The sequence below is a fragment of the Myotis yumanensis genome, unplaced genomic scaffold (assembly GCF_028538775.1).
Source record: "Myotis yumanensis isolate MYYU_CA2020_CCGP unplaced genomic scaffold, mMyoYum1.0.hap1 SCAF_4, whole genome shotgun sequence".
Lineage (NCBI taxonomy): Eukaryota > Metazoa > Chordata > Mammalia > Chiroptera > Vespertilionidae > Myotis > Myotis yumanensis.
Window position 1 is genome coordinate 4,779,654 of NW_027223755.1, and position 27,754 is coordinate 4,807,407.

Sequence of the window (27,754 nt, forward strand, 5' to 3'; positions counted from 1 at the left end):
GTGGAATATGGCTACAGTGAGTCAAATGGCAAATAAGTTCAGGTGGATATATGCCTCAGTCTTTTTGCAGCAAGAGTTCAGGAATCTGGAAAAGAGGCTGACGCATAAATGGATACACTAGACAAGAAATATAAATTTGGAAGGCATGGGGGAAAGCCAGGTGGAAGCCTCATCCTCTAGTGAAGTGCTTTTTATTTATACATTTTGCCCTTTAGCAAAGCAAACATACATATCAAAGGTAAGGTCTGGTAAACAGTAAAAGGATTATCAGGTTAGGGCAGTGGTCGGCAAACTCATTAGTCAACAGAGCCAAATATCAACAGTACAACGATTGAAATTTCTTTTGAGAGCCAAATTTTTTAAACTTAAACTATATAGGTAGGCACATTGTTATTAACTTAATTAGGGTACTCCTAAACTGGCCTTTGCTAAAAACGTCCTCAGTCTGATTGAGGTACGTTCGCTGAGGTGGACCCCTTCCAACGCTCCCATCCACACTCCTCTTGTATACAGTGGGGCCTTGACTTACGAGTTTAATTCCTTCCGAGACCGAGCTCGTTAACTCAAATAACTCTATCAACTCAATGCAAAAAATCGGCCGAGAGACAGCTGGTATCTCAAAAAACTCGTTAGTCGGGACACTCGTAAATCAAGGCCCACTGTAGTTGTTTCGTATATCTCCTTTCGTTCATCCTCTCTATATGTCCAAACCATCTCAACATACCTTTCTCAATCCTCGACACTACATCTTCTTTCACTCCACAGTGTTCCCTAAAATTAACTTAATAAACTTTACTTAAAGTTTTAAGTCAACTTCGCACTGTACATGTGCGCCCGCACGTGGTATTTGGTGGAAGAGCCACACTCAAGGGGTCAAAGAGCCGCATGTGTCTTGTCGTGAGCGGCGGTTTGCCGACCACTGGACTTGTGTATAGGCTAATCTTAAAGTGGCTGATACATATCAATGACAGATACTTAAAATTCTCTTTTGTTGGTCTGAAGCCATTGTGTCATATTAATAATGAGCTGGCCTGCCAATATTGGTTTCACACACAATCTGTTCACATAATTTCCAAGTTGTTTGTAATATATTTTAATTATCTCTATAACTATTAACTTCAGGAGATTCCCTGACATCAAATCACATCTTTAAACACATTATTTGTAGAAATATGCTTATTTTACATAGCCTTATAATTGCTTCCAACAGCTGTTTTCTATAGTTCATTGTAAAATTATTTTTAATTAGGTGATAGCCTCCCAATTCCCTTAGCGCCGCTGTGATGAGCTGCAGTCAGTTCAAACCCATTCTTTTCAAACATTGAATGTTCCAAACCCTCCGTCTCTTAGGTATAAGCCTGTAGCCACATCTCAGCTCTTTCAAGGTTTGTGAAAGAAGAGCTGCATGAATAATCATAATAGATGTATTCTTTCTTAATCTCACTAATCAAAGTTAATAATGAGGTATAATGGCTAATATCTTTGTGGAAAATTATACCAACAATTGCCATGGATGAAGAATTCAAGTTTTCTAATTACATAAGGCATATGATCATGATGAATTATAATTATCTTGCTATAAATCAGTGGTTCTCAACCTTCTGGCCCTTTAAATACAGTTCCTCATGTTGTGACCCCCAACCATAAAATTATTTTCATTGCTACTTCATAACTGTAATGTTGCTACTGTTATGAATCATAATGTAAATATCTGATATGCAGGATGGTCTTAGGCGACCCCTGTGAAAGGGTCATTCGACCGCCAAAGGGGTTGTGACCCACAGGTTGAGAACCGCTGCTATAAATTATTTTAAATAGAAAATTACTTCCCCGTTATTAGCCAGTGAATACTGGGACATTCTTCTTCTGTTGCTCAAAGGTCCATAGATGGCCAAGTTACTTAACCATAACTTTAAGTACTGCATGTTTGAATTTCCATGTGAAATCAAGATCTGTCTTCTGACCCGCGTGTCTGTAAAGCAGCATCATTATTCACTTTGAGAAGTGTGTCCTTTTACAGCGCCCTGACCGCATTGGGTTTTCTGCCAATCTCATTAAAATGTAGAAGTTGCTTACTAATCTTCTGTGTTAGAAAGCAAGTTTCATGTTTTCCTCATCCGACAATGAATCTGTTTGTGGTCAGTTGGAGTTGTGGGTAGCTACTCTGAGCATCTACAGTTCATGGCTTAGCTGCAACATCCCCTAAGTCAGGGGTTGGGAACCTTTTTTTTCTACCAAGGGACATTTGAATATTAATAATATCATTCGAGGCCATATAAAATTATCAACTTAAAAATCAGCCTGCTCTGTTTGGCCAAATATTTAATGAACTCACCTCTAATGCCATGGCAGGGTCAGACACAATGATTTCTAGGGCCTTACATGGCCCGTGGGCTGGACGTTCCCCACCCCTGCCCTAAGTTTATGCATTTACTATGATAAATGCAGAGTCTGAACATTTTATTATATCTTTCTTTATTCTTATGTTTTTGAAAACATAAATGATTCACAGATAACTTTATTCATGGAATGAAAATAAATAAATGCATTCTACTTTGTTTCTTCCCATCCTACCCTCATCTTTATTTTGTTTTTCTTCTTGTCTAGTGCATGGTTAAGTGACAGAACAGTGGTGAGCCAGGCTGAGTGGTTGATGAATTATTCTCGATCCCATGGGTTCTGAGGATCACTCTCAGACAGAAATGAAGGTGGTGGTGTTGCTGGTGCCACAGGCTAATTGGGGAAGAGGACAAAGTCAGGTGGCTCTGAGCCTGTGTGGGACTTAGCAGGATGGAACTGTGCCTCTGTTCAGACCCAAGCCTGTTCCCCTGCTGCCTGAGGTCCATGGAAACCCTGATAGCAGGAGGTAAGGGATGAGGAATAGGAGAGGAAGCTAACATTTACTTAGCAACCCCTATTTGTCAGGCACTCTTAATAATTTTAAAAAGGTATCTTGTCCATAATAACCTTTGGAATACTATGCATTTTACTTACTTAATGGCTTAAGTCCCAAGGATGAGGAGGGTTAAATAACTCACTCAACTACCCTCATCTTCATAATCTTTTTTACAATAGTGGTGTGAGCAAGTATTACAATATTGATTTTAAAAAGTCAAGGCGCTATATATGGTGTGAAATAAACCTTTTCAAATAAAGGGAATTTGTTGACATTTCTTATAATGAATGGTTACATTTGAGCCATTGAGCTGAAGCATCTAAGAGTATTTGCAATCTTTTCATTGTTTGTCTATATGATAAAAACAAAAGGAAAAATTCAGGCTTAAGGAGAAGGGGTTGCATAAAGTTATAAAGAAAGATTTAGCACTGAATGAAGATGGCTGTCCAATCTTTAGAGTAAACCTTTATTAGAAAGGTATAGTCTTAAATGCCACTAGACTGGTAGCTAGGAAAACGAGTAAGTGCCATTTTTGCTAATTCAGTGTTAAGCGTTGCTTAACGCTCCCTCAACAGCTAGACATGGGTCTCCTCTCACAGTGCCCAGATTTCTGACACTCTTCCACAGCTGACCTGCAGTTCCAGGGCTAGGGTTAGACTGAGAACTCATTATCTGACCTTTCTTCTCAGAATCTCTTTCTTTAAGGTGTTAGTGGTGTCCCACAGCATTACCTGTGCCTGTCAGACAGCCCGAGATAGAGACAATTGCCTTTGTGGTTTGCGAGAAGAGACTGGAAAGAAATGCAAATTGAGTGATCCTCCAGCAGGGATCACCTTTGCTTCTGTGTACGGTGTAGCGGAGGGACCATCTGGAAGGGCAGGAGGATACAGCAGGTGTCCTAGGGCATGCCTGTGTAAGAACACGCATGAGCTTGTCATATACAAATTTGGCTTTATTGCATCAATCTGTGCCATAAAGCGTAAAATCTTACTCGTGGGGAGTCCATATCAAAGTTAATAATGACATCTGTCATTGACAGAGGTCTACTAGACAAGGACTTTTGGAACATCAGGTAATTAAATTGGGCTGTGTCCTTTCATTTACTGGCTAGAAAGAGGAAACTAGTCCCTGACACGGAGGAGTTCCTGTGGAACTACCAGCCAGGCCGTGGTGTTCACCTGCTGAACACAAATATGTTCACGAAACATTAAACAAGACCATTCCATGACTTCTATGAATCATAAAAAAGAACATAAGCCCTCTGTAATCAGGCCTGAAAATAGACAAAACATTAACATTGCCCATGCCCCCTGGTGATCCGACATCCCCCACTCTCATGAGTAACTGCTGCTTCTTTACTTATCACAGCTCTAGCCTTGGTCTAGTCTCCCCTGCTTCCAGATAAGACTTATGAAGATGCTCATTGAATTACCCTCCTCACCACTTCCTCACAGTATTCAAATCAGAACAAAGATCCACTTCCTAACCGCTCCCCGAATTACCTAACATAAGAGCAAATACCATCTGTTCTTACACCCCCAACTGAGATGTCTCAGGGTTTTCATGATGTACCTTCTCTCCCACTGCAAAAAGAAATAAACCAATTCATATAATTTCAGGTGTGTTCCTGGTAGTCACTGGCTGGAGGATATAGGATTGCTAAATGGTTATGATGGGGACTTTATAAATGATAAAATGAGTAGGGTACTTCTGTCTAACAGAATCACTGGTTATTTAGTTGTTTTTACTGTAATAAAATATACACAACATAAAAATTACCATTTTAATTTTTTAAGTGTACAGTTCAATGGCATTAAGTACATTTACCTTGTTGTGCAAGCTTCACTACTACCAGTCCTCCTCCAGACCTTTTTCATGACCTTAAACTGAACCTCTGTATCCGTTAAGTAAAGTCCTCATTCTCCACTCCCCCAGCCCCAACACCACTATTCTACTATCCGTCTCTATGAATTTAACTATTTGAGGTACCTCATGTAAGGGGAATCATATGATATTTTCCTTTGTGTCTGATTTTACTTAGCATATTGTCTTCCAAGTTCATCCATGATGTACAGGTATCAGAATTACCTTCCTTTTTAATGCTGAGTAATATTCCATTGTATGGTTATACCTCATTTTGTGTATTCACTCATCTGTTGATGGATATTTGGGTTGTTTTCACTTTTTGAATTGTGAATAATGCTGCTAAAAATATTGGTATAATTATGCTCATTTTTTTAAAGCAACAATGAATGTAATAGTTTTAGGATTTTTCTGAATCTGCATATGACCCTAAAACAGTCACCTTCCTTCCTTCCCTTCTGTCTTCCCCAACCCCCATGCATGAAGAAATCAAATTTTTTTCTAGGAATCTAGAAGAGCGCGACATGTTATGTCCAAGTTTCACCACTGACTTATCAACATAGTCCTAGGGAGGGGGAGAATCATGGAAACACAAGCCCAATGAGTTCAGGGACGTGCTGCTCCATCTTCTTTCACTGGAATAGAGCACATAATAGACACTCAATAGGTATTTATGAAGAGGCATTAGAGCAGTGGTTCTCAACCTTCTGGTCCTTTAAATTCAGTTCCTCATGTTGTGACCCAACCATAAAATTATTTTCATTGCTACTTCATAACTGTAATTTTGCTACTGTTATGAATCGTAATGTAAAATCTGATGGTCTTAGGCGACCCCTGTGAAAGGGTCGTTCGACCTCCAAAGGGGTCGCGACCCACAGGTTGAGAACCGCTGCATTAGAGGGTATCTAACACTATTTCTGTCCACATAACGCTTTAAGATCAGCTAGGAAATTAGAAACATATTACAAGATAGCTATAAAAAAAAACTGCAATGGGTTTGCAATGGGTGTACTTCTGGATAGTAAGGAAAATTGCAAAGGTGAGTTAGAATAGAAAGAATTTTGATATATGAAAGCATCAAACTGCACTCCATGTGGAGTTAACAGCATAAGAAAAGGCTTGGTGGGAGCAAGAAGCATCATGATGAATTGTAGCTTCTTGTGCTTCCATTCTGTTCAATAAACTTCAAATTCTTCAATTCATTTAAGCTTCATAGTGCCCTCCGTTTTCCCACGCCCAGGAAGAAATAATTCTTCTCCACACCCCAGTGAAGGGAACAAAAACACACAGAAATTAATTGGGAAAACCTGGATTTGAATCCCAGTCTTCAGATCCCATAACTTGTGATTGCAACCCCTAGACTGTATTCAGAGTGTTAATGAGCTTATTTGGGGCTGGCATATAAGGAGTATATGTAGGGGAAGAAAAGAGGAGAAGGACTGAAAACCCTAAAGGGTTAATATGGTTGTGCAAGTGGGGATTATCACTTTAAAAAAATCTTTAATGTATTTTTATTGATTTCAGAGAGGAAGAGGGAGAAAAAGATAGCAACATCAATGATGAGAGAGAATCATTGCTGGGGTGCCTCCTGCGCGCCCCCCACTGGGGATCAAACCCATGATCCAGACATGTGCCCTTGACCTGAATTCTATCCAGGACCCTTCAGTCTGCAGGCTGATGCTCTATCCACTGAGCCAAACCAGTTAGGGCTTAAATTTTGAATTTAAGTACAAAATCCATTTCTTGTAGTTAAATATAGTACATTTCTTTGAATGAGATATCCAGGTAGAGGTGGCAGAGAATGGTAAAATGCATTGATTATTAATTTTTAATTTTACAAAGGTTGTTTATTGTCCCTCTTTACATATTTTAAATTTGTGAAAGTATATTTCTGAACATTATATTGTTTTATTGATTTGGCTGAATTGTTTTAAACAAAGTTCCTCTTGTAAAATATTATTCAGCTGACCTGTAAGGAACCTTGTTTTTCAGAATATAACTCAGCATCAATTTAATTTGGAAAAAAAAACACATATATACTAGTAGCTCCAACAATTAAGAAATATTATGAACTAATGAAAGATAATACATACCAAAGAACCATGTATTTTTTTTGAGTGGAAGAAGATATAAAATAATAAAATATTCCAAATGAGTAGCAATGTTTATAAACTGTGCATGGTGTGATGTTGATGGACAGCTGAGGATTACATAAACTTTAATAACAGCATGAAACCACTGTGATATGTCATTTTTCTCTTTCCATTTATGCTTATCAGAGTCTTTTTAAAAATGGTTGGCTCCTATTGCACCACAATGAAAACTCATTAGTATTTTGTAGCGATAAAATGGTTGATCTATACCTTGAGTTGGTTGGATAGAATAAAAAAACTAAGGTTTGTTTTTTTGTTGTTGTTGTTGTTTTGCTATTTCCAGCAGCTATATGTGTGAGAAGTCATCACAAAGAAAAGATTATAGAATAATAGAGTCAAAAGGAGCTCTAGAGATCGATAACAAATTCTAGTTTAGTTTGTCAGTGGGTGTGATGGTTAATTATGTGTGTCAACTTGGCGAGGCTGTGATGCCCAGTAGTTTGGTCAAACACTAGTCTAGATGTTGTTGTGAAGGTATCTGTGGATATGATTAGCACACACAATCATTTGACTCTGAGTAAAGCAGATTACACTCTTTAATGTGGGTGGGCCTCATCCAAGCAGTTGAATGCCTTAGAGCAAAGACAGAGGTTTTCTGAAGAAGAAGAATTCTGCTTCAAGACTGAAACATAGAAATCCTACCTAAGTTACCAGTCTGCTGGCCTGCCATTCAGAGCTTCCAGTTCTCACAAATCAATTCCATAAAATCTCTCCTTGATCATATATGTATGCATGTATATGTATGTGTGTGTGTGTATATATATGTATATGTATGTATATATATACTAGAGGCCCGGTGTGCACAGATAGGGTCCCTAGGCCTGGCTGGCGATCAGGGCTGATCTGTGGGGTGACCAGCAGGGAGAACAGGGGCCGACTGGGATGATGGGGGGGTGGGCAGCACCGGTCCGCTCACTGGCCGGCCCCAACCCCTGATCGCCCCACCCCGCTGGTCACCTCCCTCTGTAGGAGGCAACTGGCAGGGCGATTGAGGGGTGGGTGGGGGGGCCCTGCTGGCACCCACCTTGGCTGGCCTAGGGCCTGCGGGCTGGAGGCAGCTCCTGCATTGAGCTTCTGCCCCATGGTGGTCAGTGCCTTTCCGTCGATTTGCATATTAGACTTTCATTATATAGGATTGCTCTCTCATAAAACTGATTCTGTTTCTCTGAAAAACCCTGATTAATACAGTGGGTAAAGCCAAGAGAAATTACATGCTTTTCCTAATATCACTTAGTAAGTAGTGGCAGAGCTGATAATAGAAAGACTGGGTATTTAGGTCACAAAATTATCTTAAAAGTCGATTATAAGCCTGGCTGGTGTCGCTTAGTGGTTGAGTGTTGACCTATGAACCAGGAGGTCATGGTTTGATTCCTGGTCAAGGCACATGACTGGGTTGCAGGCTCAATACCTAGTGTGGGGTGTGCAGGAGGCAGCCAATCAATGTTTCTCTCTCGTCATCGATGTTTCTATCTCCCTCTCCCTCTTCCTTCCTTTCTGAAATCAATAAAAATATACTTTAAAAATTGATTATAAGCCAAGAAAGAAATTCAGAACTATCGATTTCCAACCCTCTCTTTTCTAGTGAGTTGCATGCAGAGAAATGTAAGGTTTTATGCAAAATCCAATACATTAAAAATTCTAACACTCAAAGAAGATAAAACAGGGGAGGGATTACTTGTTTGCTTTACCAAAAGTTACAGTGTACAATTCTTTATAGAGGCAACTTTCCCCATCAGTTAAGGTGGCTTCATTTTTTAAAGAAAATGCTTTGTAACCTTTTAGAAATTCCTAAGTTCAACACTCAAACAAGGCATGACTTTAAAATGTCTCTTGTTAAAAATATTTCCTAGATTCAATAATTATTTCATCCTCTTGAAAACAAATATTTTATAAGAATAGAAAAGGCAACGAGAGGAAGAATATGCATATGTCATTGTCTCAATAAACATAAGTCTCATATTGTGTGTGAGGATTTGCTGATAACAAGCTCTTACATTCTTTCCAGGAAGCTTCACTGTGAATCTCTGAGTTACTATCATCGTTTTCTAATGGAGACAACAGGGCTGACAGAAACTCGAGGACCTGCCCAAACTCCTCAGAGCCAAAGCATTGGGTTCCCAGGGCTGAGCTCTCCTCATTGCCTTCTGTGATGCCCACAGAGAACCAGCATTAGCCAGAAGGGTGGTGTTTGTAGGTCTCTTGACCAATAATCCCACAGTGAGCCAAATTCTCACTCTCATCAAAAGGTATGTGGCTGCTAGTAAGAATATTAAGATTGACCTTGGAAAAAATCCCAGTACACCCCCTTTTCATTCTTAAAGATAACCCTACCATGACCTCTTTAAAAAAAAATACATTTTTATTGATTTCAGAGAGAAGGGAGAGGGAAAGAGAGATAGAAACATCAACAATGAGAAAGAATCATTGATCGGCTGCCTCCTGCACGTCTCCTACCTGGGATCAAGCCCACAACCCAGGCATGTGCCCTTGACTGGAATTGAACCTGGGACCCTTCAGTCCACAGGCTGATGCTCTATCCACTGAGCAAAACCAGCTAGGGCTACCATGACCTCTTGAAGCTATACATTGATTCTGTGGGACAATGGAAAATTTGATCACACGCATAAAGCATTATCTCTCCTTTCTCCATGTTTTCAAAGTGCTCCCACTGGGAAATATTCTTTGGGTTCTACATCCTTGTATTATAAGCAGGCTTTAGTTGTTGTTGTTAATGTTAATGGTTTACTGAAGTGAAATAGTCATCCCCATGCTTTACAGCAGCTCTCTTTCTTACCTTGGTTTTCATGTCCCCATCACATTGGTAAGACTTGATTTCTCTCCTTGTCTTGTCTGAGAGCCGGTGGACCAAGATAGTTCTTTGGAGGCACAATGAGTGATTTCTCTTGAGAGAGGCACAGCTCTCTAGTCTGCCAGGGAATGAAAATTTCGACAGTCACACAGATCATTTTGAATGGTGCCAAATACATTTCACCAAATGCTCCTGTCGATAATCACAGCATGTCCCTGGGAAATGTGGTCATTTTCTTCTGGCATCAGGCACTGGGCTTATCCTGAGTGGCTTGACAATGACAGAGAGGACACAGGTAGCTTCCTCCATAGAAATCACAAAGAGGTCTCGTGATCTATGAGCAATGAAGGGGTCAAAGGGCTTCTTTATCTTGAAATGTCAGAAACAGGATGCCAGGCATTAAGTAGGAACCACCTAGAACTTACTGCCCTTTGCCAACAGCACACTCTCGTCAACCATTCAAAAAATCAGGCGAAGTGGTGACTGCAGACCACCATTTTGTTATAAGCAGACCTGCAGGCTCCATCAGGCTGGGAGAAACATCACCTGTTGTAGCTTACAGAAAGGAAAGCTCTTTGGTAAGAATGCAAAGTCCTGAAAGCCAGTGTGTGAGTCACCTCGTGGGGAGAAGATAGCATCCCAAAGTCTACCAAGATTTTAGGCTCGACCACAAGACTGTTTTTTATAGAAATAGGACCAGGTGGTCACATCAAAGGGCCGAACAAGACCATGAACCACGATTTAAAAAGAAAAGAGGAGGGAAAAAAGCCAAAAAGAGCTGCAGGATGGCGAGAAAAGGCAGAGACGCAGAGGAGGGCCAGGGCGGGAGGAGGGAGTCTGGGAGGGAGGGGAGAGGAGAAAGCTGAGCGCGGACGTCAGGAGCCTCAGCTTGGGCAGAGTCTGGCGGAGGCACTGGGGAGCATGGGGCGTTTGGAATAATTACTGAAACCCGCGTGTGTCTGCGCCATCCTGTGGGTGTGGCGCAGAGCGGAGTGTAAACTCTAGCGGGGCTGGAGCACACACTGGATTAGCGGCAGCAGCCTGCCAGCCTGCCAGCGAGCAGAGCGGGACCCGCAGCGCAGCGCGCACGCCACCTGCACGATGGCCTCGTCTCAGGGGACGAACGAGCTCAAATTGGCCGACTGGATGGCAGCTCTCCCGGAGAGCATCCACAGCATCCCCCTCACCAATTTAGCCATCCCAGGTAGGGCGCACGGCGCGGGCGCCGCCACCTGCCCCGCCCTGCTTCTCTGCCGCTAGGTGCTAAGTTGCCAGGATGCCCGCGGGAGGGAACCGGGTCCCAGGGGTGGGTCTGGGGCCAGGCTAGAGCTGCCCGGGAACCTCCGGCCTCTGGCCTTTCCCTAACCTCTGGGGACCCTGGCGCGGGGATCAAGGTGACTGCTTTGCCGCCGGGCTCTTGCAGCGGGCGGTGGCAGAGGGCTGGGGAGGGAAAGGCTCGGCTGTGGGTTGGCCCCCGGTGCCCCCTCCCTCGTTTTTCTCAGCAGACTTGGAGGCTGGAGGCCGGGGTGGGGGGGGCATCTGGGTCGGTGGGGGACCGTGCGCTGTGAGAGCCGGCTGGTGTCCTGGGGGCGCCGTCCAGCGCCTGGACCTCCGACTCCATCCCTGGCACAGAATCCAGAGGATTTGGTAGATTTCTCCGGTAGAACCTACCTGAGCCATTTCTATTCGTGGTCCCCCGTCTCCTTTAAAGAGACAAAGCGCTTCCCCGAGAGGGATGAAAGTTGAGGGACCAGCGGCAGCGTGATCGCCGCCCTTGACCCGGGAGCTGACAGGGACGAGGGGCGGAGGGCTCCGGGTTGGAGTCTGGGAGGACCCGCGGGCCTGGCCCGGTGGCCACCGAGTGAACCGTGATCCCAGCGCTGTTAGCGACGATCAGCTCCCGGGTCACGAAAACGAGCCCCGGCGGACCCTGCGTTTGCTGCCCGGAGGGAGCCCTGAGCAGCGAGGCGGAGGGGTGGGATTACCAGGAGAGGTGATTGTCCCGGTGTCCCGGTGTCCCCACAGCCAGGAGAACGGGAGCAAGCCTGGCAAAGCCTGGAGAGGCGGGAGGCACCCAGAGGCTTCAGCATGGCGCGCGGCTGGGACCAGAGGTCTGGGCAGGTCTCCGGGTTGGTGCGCGTCCCAGCCCCTGGCTCAGGTGTGCGGTGGGGAGGACACTCCAGGACAGTGGGCCGCGGCGACAGCGGGACACGGCCGCACTTCCTTACCAATTGGACTTTCCACTTGGGCTGAAGGAGTGGATGCCTAATCCTCCTCGGGTCGGACCAGAGGACAAATTACACATTAGGCACAGGTGGCCCACACCTGCCCCTACTTGAGCCCGATTAGGTTCAACCTTCTGTTCTACCTCTTCTTGACTTGCTCCACCCAGCGCCCCCTCTCAGCCACTGAGGGGAAACATAATTTAAGACAAACAAAAAGCAAAAGAAGGGATCTCTTGGCAATCCCAGGGGGCTCTAAGCAGCAGTGCTGGGATGGATCTGTAGCCCAAGTCAGTGGTCCCCAGTCAAGTGGATGTCTGGCCGCTCTGATAGGCAGGCACAGGCCACACTCTGAACACCAGCTGGGAAGGGGAGAGGCTGTGTCCTTGTGTCCTTCTTTAGGAGGTAGCTTCCCCAGAGCCTACGTGTCTCCAACTTAAAGGGCAGCCCAGCCTCTCCACAATACAGTGCCTGCTACTGGGCGAGTCTGGTAGGAAATGGTAGAAAGTGCACAACTTTGTTGGCAGAATTCCACTCTCACTTCCACAGGAGTTCCTACCCTCTTTTTTCCTTCCTTTTTTTCTTTGGTTTTAAAGTTACTTCCACATGGCCTCTCCCCGAGCATTTCTGCACACATGGGAGGTGAGAGGGGCGAGCGATGTTTGTCTTCCGATGTGTGACTCTCCAGAGACACAGGGGTTAACCGCCTACATTCACGTTGCTGGTTCTGGTGGAAGCTATGACACTCTGTCTGAACCTCTTACATTTCTGTAATACTTCCCTTTTCAGAGCCCTGGTATGTAGACCAGATCACATGATCCTTCCCCAGACCCCAGGAAGCAGGCATTGCTGGGACTGTGAACTCCATCTCACAAATGTAAAAGTTGCAGCTCAGTGAAGGCAAATGGCCTAATATCAGTTCAGAGATCTGACCCTAAAGTGGTCCTCGGAGAAGAGCTTCTAGGAATTTTAGAGCAAAATGCTTTGGCGTTTGTATCTGGATAATTCAGTAGCAACAAGTACTGACCAGGATGAAGGAACGAGGAAACAGGCATTAACAAGAACAGGGCAATTTTCCTTTCTCCCATGGAACAAAGTCTCTGACTTTGATGTTCTGGTATACTTAGAGACAGAAGATGATGCAGCATTGGATGCAATGGGAATTTCCACCACTTTCCCAACCCCTGTTAGTATTATATTCCAAATGGACCCCCTGCAGAGCTTCTCTCATCCCCAATACATCTGAGAACTATTTCTTCAAATGTATACCCCCCAGTCCCCTCCCCCCCTAGTTTTCCATGAGTCTGTAATGTAGATTTGGTAGAACCATACACATAACCCCAGGTCTAAAAATGGATTACGGCACTTCTCTGCATTACTCAACTGTGAGAAGTTTTGGAGGAAAAAAAGACATTCAAACTTTGACAGTCAGAAAAGACTAATTGGAGACTATTAAACACTAATGGAATAATTGCCTTAAAATCATGCTAATAGCTTCCTGGCTGCTACATGTTTACTTGGCCGGTTGCTAGAGCTTGAATTAAGTAATTACCTCCACCATTGAAAGCCACTCCTGATGCCCCACACAAGTGTGCCTGTGGAAGGAACTGCTGCTCTGTCATCCTCAAAACTTCAGGTTTTCCCAGGTGACAGAATTGGAGCATGAAGAGCTGCCTAATTAGGAGGCCATCCACTTGGGGCAGTTAAACCAGATGACCCAGGAGGGGCCATGCTAAGAACAGTCTGCAAGTGTGAGATACTCCCCAGCATGAGTTCATTGCTGGCTTCTCTAAACATTTCTCAGTGTCTGCATCTGCATCTGGAATGTTTTCAGAACCAAATCTCTCAGTGGCTATTTTGCATCTAAATGGCCTCATGATTTGGTATAAACTGACCTAAGGAATCAAGTTAATAATTGGTGTTAGTAGTTTTCCTGTCATTTATCTTTCAAAGGGATGACACTGTCAGGACACAGGGACAGGTACTCAGATCTCAGTCTCATGTATCACTTTTTCTTCTCTCTGATGACACCAAACAAGGTTTTCATTCATTCAAACATGTTTGCTTAACAATCCCCTGGCAGTCTGGGTGATGAATGAAGCTTCCTCCCACCACAAGCAGTTGAGAGAGGATAAACAGGATGGCAGCAGGAAGCCAAAGTATAAAATGCAGGTGAAGGGGAGTCAGATGAATTTCTGGTGTGTCTGATGGACCTCTGGCATCTTTGAAGCAGAGTTTTTAATTCTATAGTCACAGTGGCTCCAGAACCATTGAGAAGAGATCCATCACAGGGCAAGCAAGCTGCTGCTTAATCTGACTAAGGTGTTGGTGGTCTAGGTCTGTGACAGGGGGTCATTCTGTCCAAAACCTAAATAATGAGGAAGGGGTTCTTTCCCATGGGAAGGTTTTGTTATGCATTTTCTGGTAAGTGCTCAAAGTCTTCTACACACAGTACAGTAAGTTGTGTTTTCTTGATGTTGGAGGAGTTCATACAGAGGATGTGACTGTCAGTTGACCCATGCGTAGGACTCAGGCAATTGGAGTCTCCTCACACCCTCCCCTGTGCTTGGAATATTCATTCTGCCCCTGTTCTGTTCCCACAGTGAGAGCCATTTTCAAGGTCATAACCTTTGAAGAGCGATGTGTTGTTGGGCCATCTGGATGGTATATGTGGCTGAACCCAGTTAAGGCCTCTGTACAAGCTTTTAAGAACCTGGCAGCCTAGTGTGGAGACTTCATCATGTGGCTGCCCAAGACAAGCCTGGTCTATAAGTTCCCTTGCTAGTGAAAGCTGCCACCTACCAATCTGGAGTGACCTGCCTCTTTCTTCGCTCTCTCCTTGTCCTCTGGGTTCCTTGGCCAATTTGTGAACCAGCATGTGAACAGGAATTGTGATTATACTTTACATAGAAACACAGAAATGCTCCAGAAATCAATAATTGTACCTGTCAATTTTACTCATTTCTTACAGAAAATGCCAACACTGATGAAAAAGAACAGCTATACTTAGGCGAGGAAATTAGACGTCCCTACAGCTTTGAATTCTATGTTATGTTTGCTTTTATTAGTTTTTAATTTCTTCCCTTGCAGCAATCTTTTCTCATCGTCAGTTTTCCTGGAGCCAACTGTCTTCTTCCTTTTCCGTGTAATTCACTATTTCTGTCTTGATTGGAGTGAGACGATCTACAGACAAATCTGGAACTGGATCTGATTGTGCAAATTTCTTTTAAAAAGCCGGATTTGGTCCCCCCCACCCACCGCCCCCCATCTTTTTGGTTAAGATGGTTATATGGAAGTTAATTTTTCAAAGCACTCACTAAGCAACAAAAATGTTTAGGATAAATATCTTTCTTGTTGGCCTTTCCAATTCCCAGTTTTGCTTTTGTTAAAGAGGAAAATTAGAAGAATATCTGGAACAGAATTTATTCTACTAGGACTTTTTTCCTGAGCAGTTGAATTGAATCACCAACTATTTTTAATCAATATAATAAGGTGATGCTTATGTCATTTTACATACAGTTCGTGAGGAGTTTTCTCGTGTACACATGTGCTTTGCTCATGTTCCATCAATAATAGAAGGCCTTGCTACTCAGAGTTGGGCCAGGGGCCAGCAGCAAGGGAGCTGGGTAGAAATACAGCCCCTCAGACCCCTCCCCTCAGGATGATTTAATCACAATCTGCATTCTAACAAGATTGCCAGGTGATTTACATACACGGTTAACATTCAGGAACTGCTGCTTGAGGTATCTCTCAGGGAATCCTTGTTGTAAGTGGCAGAGCCAAATTTAAATATGCATGTTTGACAAAGCTCTTCCTATTGGACCGTGCAGTCTCTCTGTGAGTGTTCAAATTCACCACCAGGCTTAGAGCCAGAGCACCCTGTTTGCTCAAGGCTAATGGCCCAGGTTGGGAACATTTCTGTTAACTGACATTACAGTTCATCATGCACCTTGAACAATAGATGTGATTCAGTTGCTACTTAAGTGTTCAAATTAGGTCCTGTGATAAATGTAAAACATTTCCCTTCATTTCCTTAAAGTCCTGCTGCTCATTGACATCAGCCATCAGCAGCACTTAACATCCATCCACCTGGTGATGCTAGTGGTCACTAATGACGATTCAGAAAACATCTCTGATCGTCCATTTGGTCTCATTCCTTGTTGAGATACTTGGATTATATTTATAGGGTGCAGATTCAGTCAATTTATCTGTAAGCTAGAACTTCTCACTATTGCTCTTAAGCAATAGTGACATCATGAATAAGTTAGTAATAAGTAGCATCAGAAAGCCTTCAAAAACAAGGTAATTAGTACATTTTGATGGAAAGAAAATGATCAATCTCGTTTGTATTTGTTAACCGTGCCTCATTTATTTCAAGCATGGTGTACATGGAATGGAAAGATGCTTAAATGTGGCTATAACTCACTTGTTTGAATTTTAATTATTTGGCATAATCAGTGTTCTAAAATAGTTTTAAAAATGTAAAAGTCATTTCAAATTGGAATCAAGAAATCCATTGGATCTCTTCTCAATGGATATTGCCATGTTTATATGTTAAAGCTCACATGCTTTGCTCATAGGAAAGTTTCTCATCTTCTAACTTAGAGTTTATTTTCTCTTATTAAATTCCAATACCACCCAAACAAAATAGAAAGAGTAAGTTTCAAAGAGAGGAATGAGACTGTTGAGTGCCATACATCAGCAATAACAACAGGGACTATTCATGAAGAAAGACTAACCAATGGAAACACAAAATGTAAAATCTTCTAAATCCTGACAGCCCAAAGGTAAAATCAATGTCATATTAATTGTCAAGTTTCAGCTACTCTGAGGCACCTTCTTAATGGACTTCCAAATAGTTCTAGAAATCTCTGGATAAGTTATTCAGTCTTTTATAAGCCAAGTGTGGGGGCTACCACATGGTATCTATCCTTTTCCTTCTTTCCTGTTTTGGATTATTGTCACTTTTGCTCCTTTGACCTCCAGAGGGACTGTGCTTCCATAGTTTTATACCCAATACATTACTGCTGCTGGCAGTCTCACCAGGGCCTGTACTATGTCTGCAGACGCCCAACATTGTAGATGTTAATGTGTAACAAGGGCCCTGCACTCCCTTGTGGTCAGAAGGTCCCAGAGCTGGTCCTCACTGTGGAAGCTGCTGATGCAGCTCCTACTCCTGCTGACCCTGTGTGTGTGCCATCACTACTGAGCTGGGAGTGCCAACAATGCCAAACTTGTAATCTATTGCCAAGCACAGATGCCAACAGAAGAACTCTTAGAACTTATATTGATTATTTTGTTATTGGCCCCTTGCCCTAAGACTTAAGTATGAGTTTATGAGAGCTGTGCAGAGGTCAATATACAGGATAGATTTTAATCTCTACTCTGCATCATTCTCAATGTTAGCTCTGTGTGTATGTGTGTTGACTTTCTCTTAAGTTAACTCTTTTTTCCAAGAAGCTTCTTGATTTTTCCTGTAAGTAGACCTCTGGTGGGTGCTACCTAATTACTTCTTCAGACAGATCCAGAAGTAGGGATACAGCTGGGCTCCCTATTGTTCCCAGTGAGCAGCCTTGGAAAATGTAAATAGAGCCAACTAATCTGATATACTTAAAGTCATCTCTAATAGCTCCATTTTTTAAAAGCACATTAGTAGCCGAAGCCGGTTTGGCTCAGTGGATGGAGCATCGGCCTGCGGACTGAAGGGTCCCAGGTTCAATTCTGGTCAAGGGCATGTACCTGGATTGCGGGCACATCCCCAGTAGGAGATGTGCAGGAGGCAGCTGGTCGATGTTTCTCTCTCATCGATGTTTCTGACTCTCTATCTCTCTCCCTTCCTCTCTGTAAAAAATCAATAAAATATATTTAAAAAAATAAAAAATAAAAAAAATAAAAGCACATTAGTAGAATAATTGCTCCAAGCCTTCAAGAAAAGGTTAAATTTTACACACGTGCACACATATGCACACATCTTAATTGTTGTTGGTTAAAGGTGTCAGCACTGATATAATGGAAATTTTACCAATTACCACCAATGAAGCTGGCCTCTTATCCACAAGCATTAGCTTTTGGAAAGAGAGAACATGTCTCCTTGATTGGCACTCAGGGAACTCCTCGAACTCAAACCATGGAATTAATACCCTCGAGAATCCTATATATTCTCTCAGGTCTCCTTGTCTAGGTAGCATTAGGATCAGTCTCAGAAGTTTGGAGACTGGAAAAGTATCTAAATTATATGTTCCAGAAGGCAGAGAAAAGCGAGAGAGAAATTTGCCATGGTTTAGACAGAATCAGAATTCTGCCACCAGAAGCTTTCTACAGCACCATATGCTTTTATTATGCTCTATTAAGAGAGGAAGCCAGGTCAGGAAGAGGGGCAGGAGGCAATGATTAAGCATTCTTGAGAAGCAGCCAGGATTAGTCACCTCCAGGGATCAGGTACTGAAACAGATGGGCAGTGACTTGCTAGCTGTGCTCTTCCATCCCCATGTTCCATACGGATCCTTGGGAGTGGACAGCCTGACACCACTCTATCCTAAACTCCAGCTAATCACCATGTTTCCCACAGAATTAGTTTTTATGAAGCAGCCATGTTTATCCTTAGTCAACATTATAAAGGATGGTTGGGTTCCTTCTTTCACTTGGAGAATTTTTATTTCATGAAGGATTACTATGATGAATGGCAATCCTAGCGGACTGCTAGGCTTTCCTGGAGCCCCTCTCTGGCTTGTTGGGGATCGAAGTAGACACACTTGAAGGAGTCCTGATGGGCAAATGGGAACTTACTTCAATGCACATCTCAAGTCATACTTCCCTGTAGTCATATGGAGGAGGAAGTGGAGGAGGACCACCAGGACTGCCTTAGCCCAGTTAGCCCTAAACACATTCCTGCCAGGACCTGGCCTGAGTTTCTCCCAGAAAAGAAAGGTGGTCAGGGGATGTAAAGGTCCTGTCTTAGATGTTGCTAGAAGGGAAGGCTGCAACTGTGAAATTTTGTTCAGTTTTTATTACTCCCTCACATCTTCCTTTCTCTTTATATCAGCTCAAATTCCTTGGGTCCAGCAGAAGAGTCCTACTTTTGAAAATATCTTTAATTCTCTTGTCTTTCTCTTTCTTCCTCTACTTACCTGGAAAAACTCTAACTCAGCTGAATTCAATTTTCTACCTATCCCAATCCCAGACAACTTCAGTGGCTAAACATTTCTGGAAAACAGTACACAGCCTGGATACCTTGGACTCACTAGAAATTTCTGATCATGAATCTTACTGCACATCCCTAGTAAATTTATTTTCCTGTTTTCTGAGATAATTTCATACCTCTTTATGCTCCTTAAATTCACATCTTCCCACCTCACTCTAAACTTATGAATTTACTTCTTATTTTATGTAGATGCAAATAAATAAGAACTTCCCGTTTCTCATTATTAATTCATCAGTGCTCCTGCACCTGGATATTCTGCTTTATTTTATTTTAGTTTATTTAAAAAAAAGCCTCCTTTGACTGCATACCTGTCTCTCTATACATTGCACTATTTCTCTGAATTTTGTAGAACTATCTCCTCTCTTCAGGTTGTTATTCCCCTTTCTATCCCTAGCCCATGCTAATTACATTATTTTCTCACCACTGCACTAAAATTGTTTTTATCAAGGCTGCCAACGATCTATATTTTGCCAAAGCTAATGGCTCATTCTCTATTATTTTATTTCACCTTTCAGCATCATTTGATGTGGCTGACCACACTTCTCTTCTTGAAACATGTTCTTCTTTTGCCTCCTTAATGCACTTTTAATTTATTACATAAAAAATACATAACACAAGATTAATCCTCTTAGCAATTTTTGAAGTGTATTGTTAGCTGTAAGCATAAGGGTGTCAGCAGTTCTCTAGAGCTTTTCATCTTGGATGACTTAAACTTCATACCCATTAAATAGCAACTCATCATTTCCCTTCCTACCAGCTCCTGGCAACCACCCTTTGACGTTTTGGTTTGATAAGTTTGACTACTTTAGATACCTCATATAAGTGGAATAATGAAGAATTTGTCTTTCTGTGACTAGTTCAGTGTCCTCAAGTTTTATCCATGTTGTAGCATAAGACAATTTCCTTCTTTTTTCATGGTTGAATAATAGTCCATAAAAGCTTAAAACAGTAAAGTAGGAATACATTTATCCTCGGAGGTGAAAGATCTGTACACTGAAAACTATAAGGCTTTGATGAAAGATTTTAAAGAAGATACAAATAAATGGAAGGATATTTTGTTTATGGATCAGAAGAATTAGTATTATTAAAGTATTCATACTACCCAAAGCCATTGACAGATTCAGTGTAATCCCTATCAAAATTCTAATGACATTTTACACAGAAATAGAAAAAACAATCCTAAATTTTGTATGAAACCACAAAAGACCCTGAATAGCCAAAGCAATTTTGAGAAAGAAAAACAAAGCTACAGTATCATAATTTGATTACCGTAGATTCATAATAACCATTAGGATGGTTATTATGAATCTACAGTAATTAAAATAGTGTGGTACTTGCATTAAAACAGGCACATTGACCAGTAGAACAGAACTAAGAACCCAGAAAAATCCATGTGTATATGGTCAACTAATATTTGAGAAGGGAGCCAAGAATTCTCAGTGGGGATAAGACAGTCTTTTCAATAAATGGTGTTGGGAAAACTGGTTATTCACATGCAAAAGAGTGAAATTGGGTCCCTATCTTATACCATATACAAATATCAGCTCAAAATGGATTTACTTAGATATATACCTGAAACTATAAAACTCCTAGGAGAAAACATAGGGGAAAAGCTTCTCGGTATTGGTTTTGGCAATGACACCAAAAGCACAAGCAACAAACGCAGAAATAAATAAGTGGGACTATATCAGACTAAAAAAATTCCCACGCAGCAACAATAAATAAATAAATCAACAAAATGAAGAAGCAACTTACAGAATGGTAGAAAATATTTGCAAATCATATATCTGATAAGGGGTTAATTTCCAAAATACATAAGGAACTCCAACAACTTAACAGCAAAAAATTAATAATAGTAATTGGATTTGATTGGCAAAGAGGACCTGAATAGACATTTTCCAAAGAGCATATACAAATGACAAATAAGTACCTGAGAAGATGCACAAAATCACTGACCAGGAAAGTGTAAATCAAAACCACAATGAGATATCACCTCACACATATTGGAGTGGTTATTATCAAAATGACATGATCGACCTGGCTACAGATTCTGGGGGGCGTCTCAAACCCCTGCTGGACTTGTGCTGGTGGACTCCTAATTAGAGGGCGTGGCCAGTTATTTCTTCAGGATCCCATAGCCTCTCATCCCTTCTGGTGTCTGTCATCATGCCACGCATCTACGTTTGTTCTCAGCAGCTTCCTGGCATTGATACCAGGTCTCATCAGAGCTCCAACACAGCAAGACTGCAGCCAGCTCCTTGGGCAGCCCCTGAAAAGCCAGAATGTTGGACACATGCCCTACTCTCTCTCCCCACCAAGGGACAGGCTGCCAAGCTCTACTGGCCTGTGTCTGGGGTATGGCAGGTCCTCTGGAGAAGCAACAGGCCACTCAGCGTTTCTGTCCCCAGTGGCCCCTGTCATCTGGAGGATGCTTGGTTTCATGTGTGCTCCAGACAGGCAAGACAGAAGCCAGTCCCTCAGGCAGTGCTGCCCATCCCCACCCCCCCACCCCCGCCCTGCCTCCAATCACATTACAAATATGGTCCAATCCTCCTCCCCAAAAGGAAGCTGGGAGCTGGCACTGGGAGTTTCCTCCCAATCATGTGGCTCTGTGCCAGGGGGAGGAACTCTGGTGAGATCGTGCTGCAGATTTTCCTCTCGGCTTCAATGTGGCTGGCTTCACACTTGTGTGGGTTTCTGGATCTCTCCTAAAGGGAAAGGCTCATGTATTGTTGAAGTCGTGTCTCCACGGGAGGAAGAAGTGTTTGGGGCTTTCTAGTCTGCCATCTTGCTAATGTCACTCCTTACTGAACTCTCTTGTGTTTCCAACTTCGTGGGTTGTTTCCTTTAGGTCATCTGCGCTAAGTATGTCTTCTTATCTTTATATATAAAGAAATGTTGGGGTACCCAGGGCTCAGGCCTTGATCCCTTTTTTCTATAACTATACTTTTCCCTTAAGTGACAACATCTAAACCTATGGCTTGACTCCCAAGTGTATGCCATTGGCCAAACCTCTCTGCTGAACCCTATTCTCATATATCCCACTGCCTCCCCATTGTTTTCCCTATAGAAATATCAGCTTTAACAGGACCCCAAAACTACTGAGTTCACCATTCATTGCCAAGTTTGTTTCTAATCAAGTTTTCCTCATCTAAGTATTTCGTATCACTATCCCTCAGTCTTTCAAGCCTGTGAATCCTTGGAGCCATTCTTCATTGCTTTATTCCCCCCATCAATCCCTCTAAAATCACCCTATCAGTAAATCCTATTGGATCTTTTCCCAAAATGTATCCTAAATCCTTTTTTTATTTCTCACTACTTCTCCATGACAACCCTATTCTAGTTACTGTCATCTCCCACATGCATTACTCCAAAAGCATAGTTTAGGGACATCATTTACCTGTTTAAACCTTCTGCATTTAGTCACTGAAATTACTGGTCCCCGTCTATCTCTGACCACAGCTCCTTCCCCTTTTCCTCCCTCACTAACTGCAGCCTTGCTTTCTGGCTCTCACACCCTCCAGACTTCTAGGCTCACAGATCTGCTTGGACTCTTCCTCCAGAGCATCGGCAGTTGGCCTCCCCCTACTTCTGGCCTCCACCTGATGCCTTTTCCTTGGGAGACACTCCCTGACTCTGTTAACCAGTGCAGTGTACGTCCATCCTCATCACTCTTTCTAACAATTGCTTCATTTATCTTCTTCATGGTGCTGGAGGAAGTAGCAACAACATTGTTTATACATTTGTTATCTGTCAACTGAGTAGATTATAAGCACCTTGAGTGCAGGACCTGGTCCCAGAATATGTGTCCTATAGTCAATGTGTAAAATATATTTGACTAACAGATGACAAGGCCAGTATAGAGGGACTCTGGTCTTGCTCAAAGGCCTTTCTTCTGTTGACTGAAAACAGGGCAACCCAAAGAAAGTGTTCCAAATCAGCTCCATTGTTCAATTTTTAAAAACAAGTCCTGACCAAAACCAAACTAATTTTAGCAAATGGATGATCCCAAGGAATTTTGATAAAGTGTAAACTGGACCCAATGATTTTTGAATGAGACACATGACAATTGAACAAAGTAAAACAGAAATATGTTTTATATAGCTGTTGTCAGTCATTATGGCACTACATGTTCAACCAATTTTCTTATAAATTCTTTGTTTATATGCTTAATGGTTATTGATCATAGTAACAACTTTGAAGAACTATCAGGTTGGATTGTGTTTTCCGAAAAAATAATGATGCTATCTTTAACACTGTTTTATTTTTTAAAGTATGTTTTCTAATTATTTGTAAGTTGGTAATTCAACTTGGTGACTTATTTAGCCAAAATATTCAACCCAGCAATTATATTGGATAATGCTTTACGATTTTGTTAGCACTATGTATTGGAATATGGGAAATTCTATTAAAATAGAACAAAACCGTACATGATAGCCGACAGGCAAAAAAAGAGGATTTATCTAAGAAACCAATATAATAGATTTAAAGTGCTGTTTACAAAAGATGTAAGAACTGGCATTTAATTTCAGAAATGTGTCAAGTTGGCTTAAGTCAAGAAAGGTCTGGGGCTACAACTAGGAAGAGAGTAAGTACCAAGGTCTCTTTTCGCTCTGTTGGGAGCTAGTACAAGGAAGGGCTGGAACATGACCTGGGGCAGGTAGTGTGAAATGAATGGGTGAGAACAAGAAATAAGTACTCTCTAATTCAGGCAGAAGAGGCATAGTTTAAAAATGTAGGCTCTGGTTTCAGATACAGGAGTTTGGAGCCCGTCTTTGCCATTTGTTAGCTCTGTGACTCAGGGGAAATTACTGAACTCTCTCTGCGCTTCAGTTTTCTCAGCTGAAATGTGGGGATAATAATAGTATTTCTTAGGTTGTTGTGAGGACTAAATGAGGATACATGCCAAGTGCTGAGCAGTGCCTGGCAGACAGGACTCTCTATTCATATTTTATCTGTGATTTTTTTCAGGATGGATAATCTTTAGTAGAAAAGTGAGCCGATAGTAAGGAAGAATGTTTTCAAATGTGGTCAAACTTTCATGCCAAGGCTATATATATATACATATATATATATCTTCAAGTACTAAAGGAAAATGATAAAATATCACAGAACCAAACAGCCATTTCTAGATTATAAAAACAGACTTTTCTCTCTAAGATTAAGTTCTGCCTGGAAATACCCACATCCTAGGATGAGAAGAGTTCTGTGTGATCCCTCCTGCCCAGTCCCAGAATGCCTTGCACCTAACTGAATGCTCTCTCGCTGTGATTTATGAGAAAACTCTAGTTTTGTGGTGTGTGTGTGTGTGTTTTCTTGATGGGATCATATCAGGTTCACTTTAATTGGGAACCTTTATGCTTTGAATGATATATGTAGAAACCGATCTTAAAATGAACTTGCCCAGTGGAGGAACCTTGAGATCATTAGGCTAGATGAAATAAACCAGTCACAAAAGGACAAATACTGCATGACTCCACTTATGTGAGGTATCTACAGTCATTGAACTTGTAGAGAGTGGGAATGGTGCTTATGAATATGGTTTCAGTTTTGCAAGATGAAAATGTTCTGTTGCACAGCAATATGAAACACTTAACACATTGAACTATACACTTGAGAGTGGTTAAGGTGGTACATTTTTTGTTATGTTTGCTGTTGTTTTTTTTTTTTAACCACAATTGAAAAAACAAACTTGCTCAGTCAGATCAAGATTTATGTTTTTAAAAATAAATATATTTATGTAGAGAGTGAAAGAGGGAGAGAGAGAAACATTGATTTGTTGTTGCAGTTATTTATGCATTCATGGGTTCATTCTTGTATGTGCCCTGACCACAGGATTGAACCCACAATCTTTATATAACAGAAGGATGCTCTAGCCAACTGAGCTACCCAGCTAGAACTTTTTTGTTGTTGTTGTTAGATTTATGGATTTTGACATAAGCACCTGGAGGCTTGCTCACAGTTTTCTGTAGTGTTTGTAATTCTTTGAGGCTCTAACACTAAGAAAGGGCTGCTTCTTTAGCTTTGTTCCCTGCCATCAGGCTAATAATCTTGTATTTCCTTCTTACTTCATTCATGATCTTACTCACTGAAGTTGGCGAAATCACATTACCTTCTTAGGTTTCTGTTTCTTTAATGTGATCTCACTAGTGTTCTTTGTCCTCTTAAGTATCCTGCTGGTAAGGGTTAATGCACTAATATGCAGGAAGCTTTCAAATTCCTTATATTGGGAACATCTTCTGGGTTTATATATATTTAGGATTCACATTGCCCACAGTTACCTCCCAAGAAGACTTTCTTTTCTTGGGTGGAGTTGGTGGCACCCTACTGCAACTTGGATAAGATCAGAATTCATTCATTCAGAAACTTCATACTAAACACTAAATGTATTTCAGGGTTAAATGGAGGTAAAACAAGCTACATTAGACAATTTCTGTCACTAGCAGGAAGGAAACCATAAACAACTACAGAAAAACAACAACAAAAACCTTTGGAAGAATTCACCTAAATCAGAGGGTCATGTTGATTTTTATTGAAATACCGGAGCTTCAGGTTAAACAAGTTCTTTGCATGTCTTTTCATTTCACATTCACATTTAGAACATGGGCACAGAGGTGGGGGCCTGTCATGTGTTCCCATAGCACTCTTAAGTCGTTATCCATGTGGCTTGGGTCCTGAAGAGCCAATGAAACAGTAGAAATTGCAGTCTTTCATCCCAATAATCCAGATGAAGGCCCTACCCTTCCACTTTCCCAGGGGAGTGTCTGTGGGCTCACTTCCTGTTCTTCCTGAAGGAAATTGGGAGAAGGGAGGGGAGCAGTGGCAGAGGTGCCCATCCTAGAAGCCTCCTGATCTTCCTCTGACCTTGTCCCACACATGACCTAGTTTCTTTTGCAGTCTCCTCCCAGGCCCGATGACAGTTGCATGCAATCATAGCATACTCTTTGTTTACCTGCATCCTCAACTTCAGACCTGAGCCAGGGTGATACTGAAAGCAAGTGTCTCTTCTTTTGCCTGGCCTTTTCAGAAGCTGTCCATCTAGTTGGAGAGCACTTGCTGAGTTTTATAATTTTAAAGAGAGGGGGAGGGCTAAAAATAGCACTCTACTTCTAAATAATTTGAGTTACTTTTGAGAAAGGTGGTATAATTCATAAGCAAATGGGCTTCTTAATACAGAATCCTAGCGGTCCACTGCTTTACCTTTAGGGACTCTAATTGTCACCACCTGGCCTTGAGGAAAGCAAACATAACACATTCTCTGGTGGAGCAGGATGCCTCTGAAGAGAGAGGCAAGTGGTTTAATTTATAAAGTCATTCCTACACCCTTAGTGGGAAGAACCAAGGAAGTTGGCAGAGAGGCTAGGGACCTCAGAAGTGAGGAAGGAATTTTCTCCCCTCAGATACTCTCTACTCAAGTTTCTACAGGACTTCAGCTTTGTCTTTCCCCATAATCCTCTGGAGGACTTAAGTTATGTCTTGAGTCATAGTTCCCATGATCAGTTCCGCCATCCAGTTGGACACAAGGATACTATTCATTCCTTCTATTCCTTCCTTCCTTCCTTCCTTCCTCCCTCCCTCCCTCCCTCTCTTCTTTTTTTTAAAAAAATATATTTTATTGATTTTTTACAGAGGAAGGGAGAGGGATAGAGAGTTAGAAACATTGATGAGAGAGAAACATCGATCAGCTGCCTCCTGCACACTTCCCACTGGGGATGTGCCCGCAACCAAGGTACATGCCCTTGATGGGAATTGAACCCGGGACCCTTGAGGCCACGGGCCGATGCTCTATCCACTGAGCCAAACCGGTTAGGGCCCTCCTTCTCTTCATTCTTCCCTCCCTTCTTTCTTTCTTTCTTTCTTTCTTTCTTTCTTTCTTTCTTTCTTTCTTTCTTTCTTTCTTTCTTTCTTTCGTTCTCTCTCTCTCTCTCTCTCTCTCTCTCTCTCTCTCTCTCTTTCTCTCTCTCTTTCTCTCTTTCTTTCTTCTTTCTTCTTTCTTTCTTTCTTTCTTTCTTTCTTTCTTTCTTTCTTTCTTTCTTTCTTTCTTTCTTTCTTTCTTTCTTTCTTTCTTTCTCTCCTATTTAAACTACCTCTAATTGCCTTCTGGGTTTGTCTCAGACCCATACTCTGTCAATAAAACTTCACAGCCAAGTATTGTTTATGATGGGTAATTCCACTCAATATGTCTAAGCTCCTATTCCTTTAGAGGGCCCATCATGGTGTATGTGACTCATCATGGTACAAAAATGGTTTTCTCTAGCTAGTTGTCATTTAACTTTTCTGGTACTCAGAGTCTTTGTCTTTAAAATTAAGGGGTTGAACTAGTTGATCCCTGGATTCCTATCTTACCCTATGACTCTGTAGTAAATTGAAATATTGGCCTACATTCTTTACCTCTTTACTAGTATACATCCACTTGGCATACTCTCATGCTGACCAGAAGATACTTCTCTGCCTCTGGACTTCAGAATTGACCACGCGACTTGCTGAGGATAGGACAGAAGGTAGAATATGCCAGTTCTGAGCCTACGCCTTAAAGAGGCCTCCCTCTTACACTTCTGCCGTTACTATTGAGCAGCTTTCCCTGGGCAGCCTGCCAGTCTGAAGAGGTGG

General features: G+C 42.0%; 1 protein-coding gene across 1 annotated transcript in view; it reads left to right on the forward strand.

Moving 5' to 3' along the window:
• Positions 1-10,655: 10,655 nt before the first annotated feature.
• PLCXD3 (phosphatidylinositol specific phospholipase C X domain containing 3) overlaps positions 10,656-27,754 on the forward strand; it is a 130,983-nt gene continuing 113,884 nt past the window's right edge. The window contains exon 1 of the mRNA XM_070411782.1: positions 10,656-10,925. Coding sequence (XP_070267883.1) covers positions 10,823-10,925 — 103 coding nt within the window. The 5' untranslated portion in view covers positions 10,656-10,822. The remainder of the gene's footprint in view (positions 10,926-27,754) is intronic.